General features: G+C 39.9%; 1 protein-coding gene across 2 annotated transcripts; it reads right to left on the bottom strand.

Annotated features, from left to right (window-relative positions):
* Positions 1-236: 236 nt before the first annotated feature.
* On the bottom strand, positions 237-3,766 carry LOC122045337. 2 transcript variants are annotated; one of them, XM_042605516.1, is made up of 2 exons: positions 3,331-3,766; positions 237-1,983 (listed from the first exon to the last, which is right to left on the bottom strand). In XM_042605516.1, the coding sequence occupies exon 2, from the start codon at positions 1,944-1,946 to the stop codon at positions 1,041-1,043; it is 906 nt and encodes a 301-aa protein (XP_042461450.1). In that variant the 5' UTR covers positions 1,947-1,983; positions 3,331-3,766; the 3' UTR covers positions 237-1,040. The 2 variants fall into 2 exon arrangements, with proteins under 2 accessions (XP_042461450.1, XP_042461451.1); XM_042605517.1 differs by having other exon boundaries at positions 3,467-3,766.
* Positions 3,767-8,888: the final 5,122 nt, after the last annotated feature.

The following is an 8,888-nucleotide window of genomic DNA, read 5'->3' as shown; positions in this document are numbered from 1 at the left end:
AAATCCATTATCAAATTGTAATCACATGTAATCCAAGAATCCAATCATGACAATAAATCATCAAACTCGACAATCAAATTTAACTAACTTTCACAATTTCTAAGATGATAAAAAGAATGCATTGGGAATTTATTATGAAAACCGACAAAGCAAACTAACAATGAACTACTAAGCAAAAGCAAATAAAGCAAATAAAGCAACCAAATATATAGAAGTAGAAAGAAAAATAGAAGTGAGATGGAACCAACTCCCCTAATTTCTGGCGGTCGGAGTCGATTCAGTTCCAGAAGCCATTCTGGAAGTGGTAAAAGATGGTTCATTTGAAATATCCACTCCAGAAGCTTGCTTATTGCATAGAGAGTTAGAGCTTTCTTCAAGTGGTAGAATGCATCCTTGCATGATTGACTACAAATAAAATATCTGAAGAAATTCTGCACACTAAAAAGAAAAAGATGCATTTCCTGCACGCATGCTGTGTAAGATGTACCAGAAACAATATCAAAATCAACAGAGCATGAATCAAAAGACATGTTACATCCACTACAATCAAAATGAACTACCTCCATGGTATTTCCTAAAGATTCAGAAGAAATATTATCCTTACCATCCTGAAAGATACCTGGAGTCTCTAGTATAGTGAATGTGACATCATCTCGATCAGGTGAAAGAACTGTCTCTGGATCAGGTACAACCAATGGAAGTGATTCTTGAGTTTTCCCTACACTTCCATCGTCACAAGGTACATCTACAGACTCAACTGACTCAACTGGTGGTGGAATAGTCAAAGGAAGTGATTCTTGGGTCTCCCCTACACTTCCATCATCAAAAGCAACACCTGCAACATCAAGACTATCTGGAACAACAATATCATCAACAAAAATATTATCAGGATCAACTACAACATCACAATTTAAAAAGCTAGAAGAATCATGCAGAGAAGCAGAATTAAGATAAGGCAAATCACAAACTCTACAACTCATCTCCTTCAAAATCGATGCAGTAGGTTGATCTGATTGCAACTGTAACTGTGTTGATAATTGTCATCTTTCCTGGAATTGTGTTTCTCGATGTTGTCCGAATTGTTGTAACTGCTCCCTAAAATGCTGCTCAGGCTGATGATGAAGATATGACTGATAATGTTGAGACCACTCAGAATTCCTTTGTTGTGTGCTCCTATACTCGAATCCTGCAATTGAATTATACCTATCCTGCTGATGGATCTGATAAAGCTGAGGATCAGGCTGATAATATTGGATCCTGGTAGGGAGTACACTAGCAAAGGAATGAACATCCTCGGTAATCATCGGTCTAGTCCCATACTGCTGATAATTTGCAGACATAATCTCAATAAGTTCTTTAGCCTGAGTAGAGGTCTTGTTAACTAAAGCCCCTCCACTAGCTGCATCAACCATACTTCTATCCATGGGACACAATCCCTCATAGAAGTATATAATAAGAAGTTGATCGCTTATCTGGTGCTGAGGGCAACTAGCAACAAGTCTTTTAAATCTATCCCAATAATTTTGAAATGGTTCTCCTGTGAATTGCTGGATTCCATAAATACTCATCTGAATAGCTGCAATCCTAGAAGCAGGAAAGAACCTTGCCAGAAATAATCTCTTCATCTCGAACCAGCTGGTAATAGAATTGGGTGGGAGACAATACAGCCAATCTTTTGCTGAATCTGCTACTGAGAATGGAAATGCTCTAAGTCTGACATCTTCACTTGATACGCCATGTGGATTCCATGAAGAGCACACCATATCCAATTCATGTAGATGCCTGTTGGGATCTTCACCAGATAGCCCATGAAACTTCGGTAATAAATGTGCAATTTTCCATAACTCGAAGTCTACGTCCAAATCAGAATGATGAATGCAAAAAGAATCCTCTGACAAATCTGGTGCCCAAAGGTCTCTCAGAGTCTTTTCAGTGTTGTTCTCCATATTACTTAACAGATCTGAAGTCCTGCACACGCTGAAACTGATGACACAAAAAAGATTCATTGGTCTAACCTGAAACACTCATGCAAATAATATCAAAAGACACAGGAAAATATACGAGATATCACGCATACATACAAGCAATGAATAATGAAGCTCTAACAACATTTTTTTAATTTTTGCAACCACCAAAGAAATAGAAATGAGAGAGAATAAAATCGGGAAAAAAAATGAAATGCAAAGTATAGAAACATTAAAACGGTGGTCTAAATGATGAAATTGACCAAAATAGGTCTTTATTCACGACATACTGTAGTATTACTTCTCTCACTCCTTTCCTTCAACCTACAAAGTTCCAGAGCAAAAGGAGATACTAACAGCTAAGTCTAAAGAAAAATAAAATAACAAAGTAGAAAAGCAAGAACAAGATAAATATAAAACTATCTACAGTCTAAAAACAAACGAACACCACTATTTCCCCGGCAACGGCGCCAAAATTTGATAATAGCCATTTGTATGTCACGTGGCACATCAAATTAATTAAAATTGAAACTGATTAAAATTAAGACAAGTGTCGTAGTAAGGAGTCCCAAGTCATTTTTTTTTCTCAAGGGTAACTAGCGAAATGTGTGAATTTTAGCATTGATTCAAAAGAAGTTATAACATCAACAAGGTCTAAGCATAATCTATCGTTTTCCCATTCATAATTCAATCACAGCATATAGAATCACCAATCAAACTTATAGAAACCAAATTTGTTTTCCATTTACCTTCGTAATCAAAGTCACAATTACACTCAATTGCTCACTCACAATATATTGTTTAAAGATAAACAATCAAAACCTCAAGTGAAGCTTTCCACCAATAACTAAATTACAGCAACAATTAAACTCAAAATCTTAGCCACAATTCTGTTAAACAAGGACATCATTCTAGAGCTCATGTTTAACATCCAACCTACAAGCGAGTTAACCATCACAAGATCAATTGTATTGAACAAGAAATTATGAACGGAACAAAACTACAACAATTAACTAAACAACCTGCAAGAAAATGGTTAGCAATTAACTAAACTATAATCAATTTTAACATATTTGGAATTGCAGATTCAACAAAACAAAACTATCAACGGAATTCAGGATTGAAAAGAAAGAAACAGAAACAGGATTGTAACAAAACTGAAACAACAATGAAATTGCAAGGTAAAGAAAATCATATCTAAAGATCTGAGCGAGTTGAGACCATTCTAAGACAAAGGTAAAGAAAACCTAATCTAAACCTAAGCATTCCACAAACCAAAACCCAGATCAAAACCTCTCCACTCTGCCGAAACAGAGATGATCTCTGAAACCTCCATCGAACAACCGACAACTATAAACAAGCTTACACTATTTCCAGTAGACGTTCACAGCTTTTAGAAACCTCCCCTCAAGCTCCCGACGACTGAAAATCTCATCATCCGTAGAACAGAGCCACGAATTCTGAAAATCATGAAGCTAACTCAATTGATAAGATCTACTTAACTTCTCTATGGAATGAAGATCGGAAATGGCTCAGAACTCCAAGGAATCTTCCTCGTAGATCTGATGGATGCTGAGATCACTGATCGGAAACCTCCCCGATCAGGTTTTCAGCGACGGAACAGAACCCGAATTGCGGCTGAGGAACCTCCCTCAACTGCTCTCTGATCGTCGGAAAATGGACGCCGGTAGCTTGCAATCGCCGTCGGTGAAGACGCTCAGCTCTTGGATCTGGAATTGTGGAAGGGAACTCGGCCGTCGCTGTTAGGAAGACGAAGATACTGTAGCTGTAATCACGAAGCCGAGAACAGGAGCTAGTGTAGCTTCTCAACGTTTTTAAACCTCTCCTTATCTGATCCAACGGTCCAAAACAATCCAAGCTTGATCAAAGGTTGAAATGAGCTCAGATCTGGATCAAAATCTCCGGATCTTCATCAACGGATGAGATCTGCTCCCCATCAAGTCAGATGAACCAGATGCTTGTCAGATGGCCCAGATCTCCCCAAATCTTCAATGGACGGCCCAAATCAATCCAAGGTTTGATCGCTCCGTTAAACCCTAGATTTGAGCCCGAATTCAACTTGATCTGATCAGGTCATAACCCTTTTGATGTCTACAAAATAATAAACAAATATCAGCATCAAAATATCATGAAAATATACTAATTTGCAATAGAGTCCAAAACTGATACAAAGTATAAAAATGCAATGTAAATATGGGTTCTATATATGAAAACTACATCAAACCATGATTATATGAATGAGAATAGTATAGTAAAATCATGGTTGTCAATGAAATCGATCAGGTAAGTCAGGTACGATCCTTACCACCTGATAAGTTATTTAAATTTATAAAGTTTCTGACTAAAACATCTCATAAATTAGAAGTAGAAAATAAGGAGTTAAAATTAATATTAGTTATTTCTTCTCGATTAGAAGATTTTGAAAAAGTGAAATTGGAAAATGAAAAATTGAAAACAGAAATAGAAGAGTTGAAAAATTGTACATGCACACATATTAAAAGATATAATGATTTAAATTGCCACCTTAGATTTCATAGGGGTCAAATCAGAAAACTATCAAGAAAATATATATCTAAGAAATTTCTTATTAACTCAGTTAGAAGAAACCTATATTGGGTTCTAAAATCGTATTTGAATTAGATATTTAAATTTAGGGCTTTCAGATAGTAGATTAAATGTTTAATTTCCTTAAAAGACTTTGTCTAGAAAGTGGTTGTTGCTTCAATAACCAAGAAAGTCTAATTGTTGGATCGAGATGCGCTAGAGGGGGGTGAATAGCGCTCGTGGCTATTTCATTTTTCGATTATCGGAATCGTATCGAGTAAGTCGTTCGAGTATAAGCGCAGCGGAAAGAAATAGAAACAAGTACAAACAAAGACACGAAAGATTTACTTCGTTCGGAGCCTGTGGCGACTCCTACTCGAAGGCCCGCGATCCTTGATCGCTTTCCGTGGGCAACAACTATAAGTACGAAAAAGAGTTACAGCTTTGAAGTACAAGTAAATAAAGAAAACTAATGGTACCGACGACAAGAACAGAATCTTGGAGCTTCGGGTCGTCGGAGACTTGTAGCAACACTTCCGGATGTATTTTAGAGCAGCACGTTGGAGACAGAAGACTTGAAAATTGATTATATGAGCTGCTGGTCGAGACCTCTTATAAAGGCTGCTCAAGGCGCCTTCTACTGTTCACCAAGGCGCCTTGAATAAGCCGAGTCAGCCGTGGAGATAAGGGGCGAACTGGTTGAACCTTATCACAGATTCAAGGCGCCTTCCACTGTTCACCAGGGCGCCTTCATCTGTTCAAGGCGCCTTCCACTGTTCATCAAGGCGCCTTGAACAGCTTCTCGCAGCCAGCTCCAGCCTTGCACCCGAGGCGCCTCGGACACTATTCATCCAAGGCTTTAGGTCGCTCCTTTGCACCTGCAAGATACGTTAGTCCAAACACTACCCTGCAACACAAAGTTAGCACAATAAATATGATAAATATAGTATAGACAGTCTCCGGACTGTCCGAGTCTGACTTCGGGTTTCCGACCGGAAACCCTAGGTCGACCCGACGCCTACTGTTCCCTCTACGGGGAACGCGTCCTCACCTACTCCACTCAGGAGATTTACCTGTTGCCAGTCAATCCTCCAGATCGACTGGACTTTTGCTCAGCACTCAACGCTTCCGGACTTTCTGCTGGACATCCGCTTCCCGGCCAGTCCAGTCTTTCACCTGGTTCGTGACACCAGGACTTTCCACCTAGGGTTACCACCCCCTAGGACTTTTGCCTGAAGCCATCGACCTGCCAGGACTTTCCGCATAGGGTTACCACCCCCTATGACCTAGGGTTACCGCCCCCTAGGGTTTTTCCTTTTGCCTAACCGCAGCTAGAACTTTTCTCCACCTAGGGTTACCGCCCCCTGGGACCTAGGGTTACCACCTCCTAGGGTTTTCACCTGCCTAACCGCAGTTAGGACTTTCCTGAAACACTCATTCAACATGTTAGATAACAACACGACTTAACTTTGAACCCTTTGCCATTATCAAAACTTGGGTTCGACCGTCGGATGCTTCCCACACCAACACTAATGCCTCGCCACAACCTGGAAGCAAATTAATAAAATAAAATATTTAATTGACTAACTGATAAAACATTTACTTGTGATTAATAATGCTTTAAATAGTTGTCAAAATTACTTAAACATTTTTTTCTTGCTTTTTTTTTAACTTAGAATTTGTTTTTTACAAAACTTAAAGTTTTTAAAAGTTATCTATCTCAAAGTTTTTTAAAACTTTATCAACTCAATTTTTTTCTCCTTAGACTTTTGAGGTGCCCCATTTTTTTATATGATCAAAGGGAGAGAATGAAAAATTAAGTCTATAGGGAGGTAGCTTAATTTTTTTTTTTACTCTTAAATTTTTTACTTTTTACACTTAATAGCAAATTTATTACTTTTACCTTATGTTGGTTTACCCTAACTTAACTTGGGTTGCTCACATCAAAAAGGGAGAGATTGTTGGAAACCCAAGATAGTTTTGATGTGATCAAATAAGTTAGGTTAGGTCCTGTTAGGTTTAACCTTGTGTCTAAGTGTGCAGGAACTTAGAAGCACAGGAAGTCGAGCAAAAGATGTAGGTATCGAGAAGGACAGCACGGGAGAGAGTTGATGGGCTCGGTACGTCTGAGGGACGAGGTATTACGGAAGAGTAAGCGGGCGAATGAGAAGGAGGCGTGCAGCGTTTCTGAGGGATGAGAAGTCGAAGCAGAAGGTTGCTCGAGAAGGCGAAAGTTGGGTTCGGATGAGCTCTACTTCGGATGGTTGAAATCACCCAAGCGAGCGGAGCAAGAGCAGAAGACCCGGACCAAGGCGAGCGGAACCGGAGCGGAAGACTTAGATAAAAAAAGTCAATTATGTTGACTTTTCTAGTCCGGGCGCCCTGACCAGGTTGGGGCACTTGGAACTAGTTCGGGGCGCCCGGACCATCCGGGCGCTCGGAATCTAACCTTTACCCAAATTGACCTAGCGTTTAACCGTTGTGTCAAGGATAGAATTCTATCCCATTCTAGGCGCCTGGAACCCTTCCAGGCACCCCAACTAGGACTATAAATATAGCTCTGGTCCAAGAGGTTCAGAACAACACTTATGATTTATTCTAGTTTTGTTTTGTTCTATAATTGAGTACTTCAACTGTTGTAAGAGACTTCTCTACCTGAAGAAGATTGTTTACCAACTTCCTTGGATTAACAATCTCCCCGGTTGTAACCAAGTAACCCTTTCATGCCTCTTTTCTTTCAGTCATTTATTTTATTTATGCAAGTGTTAGATTAATTAAGTCGTAAATTCAAGAAAGGTTCTTTTTATTTATCAAGGCTATTCACCCCCTCTAGCCGACCGCTAACGGTCTTACAGCTGGCACCAAAGATTCGCTCGACTGTTGAGAGATCATGGGAGATTGTTGATTTACTGTTAAGAGATCATTGGAGATTGCTGATTTTGAGATTGCTAGGCAACAACTTAGCGAATCGCTTAGGCATATTGATAACAATTTTGAGTGATATGCAATTTAGATTTGTGATAAGTGCAAAATGTGGGTATCCATCATCGATGCTCGGCGAATGAGGTCCAAGCGACTTCAACATGTTGAACCGCTCCTTTATGGGCCAAAGGAGGATGATATGGCCACTGTTCTTGGTGATGAAGAGGAGGGGGGTGTCTTATGTTCTGCTGGAGAGGAGGGAATTGTAGCAACGACATCCTTATTTTAATCTACTTAGATTTCTTCAACATTAACATACTTGATAAATCAGTCCAATAGGCTATCAAAATCTTTGGGGGGTTTCTTCACCAAGGAATGGAAAAAGACCCCATCGAGGAGCCCTTCATAAAAGGTACTCACCAATATCTCAGAAGTAGCTGAGAGTCTATAACAACCTGATTGAATCACTTAATGTATGACTTCAGTAAATCTTTTGTCCTTGTTTGAGGGCGAACAAGTTCAAGGTAGTCTTGTGATATTTTCGACTGCTAGTAATATGATCTTGAAATCCTTAAAAGCATAAAATAGAATCCGGAGGAAGTCGATTGAACCACCTTGCACCAAGCCTGAGAATGTTGTCAAAAACACTTCCACTTTACACCATCAGTATATTGGTGTAGTAGAATGGCATGTTTAACTTTACAAAGATGGGCTTCTGGGTTGGTTGAGCCTCCATATTCTCTGACCTACGAGGGTCAAAATCGGTGGGACAATGGGTCCTTTAGAACATCCCAAGAGAAGGAAGTAATGGGTCGATTAGGTAAATGGCTGGTAATAGGGGCCTTGCCTCGCTTCGGGTCTTGGGGAGGTGAAGAGGATCCTTAAGACAGTTCAAATCTCTTGGATTCTACCACGGGCGTCCATATCAAAGCACAAGGGAATTTAGTCGATGGAATCGACTTGGATCTTCGATTAGTGGCCTATGCCTCTTCAGCGGATACTGCAAATGCCTTTGAGGAACAATGATTAGTTGTTTGTTGCTTTTGTGCAAGTGGTTGCGCTTTTGCCATCACCGGCAAATAAAGGTCTTCTTGTGACAAGGTGAAAGTTGTGAACCTTCCGGCATCATTCATTTTCATGTTTCAAATCAAGTATATGTTCCCATAGACGTCATCGAATTTAAGCCCGTCTAAAATCGATGAGGGCTGGAGCACCGGTGAGCTGGCCAGAATGTTGACCGGAAGAAGACCTCGAACCAAGGGTCCTACAGAAAACACTAAAGGGGGAGGAAGAAGAAGCATCAGCAAGCAGGTCAAGGGGGGTCCCTGGTGCAACCCACTCCAATGCTCAAGTTAGTGAAGTGGAGGAAATGTGTAAGAAAAACAATAAAAGCGAATAAGTTTATCACGATGAGAAAGTGTATATGCACCTGCGAGG

Source organism: Zingiber officinale, chromosome 2B (genome assembly GCF_018446385.1).
Source record: "Zingiber officinale cultivar Zhangliang chromosome 2B, Zo_v1.1, whole genome shotgun sequence".
NCBI classification, from domain to species: Eukaryota; Viridiplantae; Streptophyta; class Magnoliopsida; order Zingiberales; family Zingiberaceae; genus Zingiber; species Zingiber officinale.
This window is presented reverse-complemented; position numbering and strand designations above follow the sequence as displayed.

Coding starts and splice junctions, on each gene's coding strand:
- LOC122045337 (XM_042605516.1), bottom strand. CDS start 1,946: ATGGAGAACAACACTGAAAAGACTCTGAGAGACCTTTGGGCACCAGAT.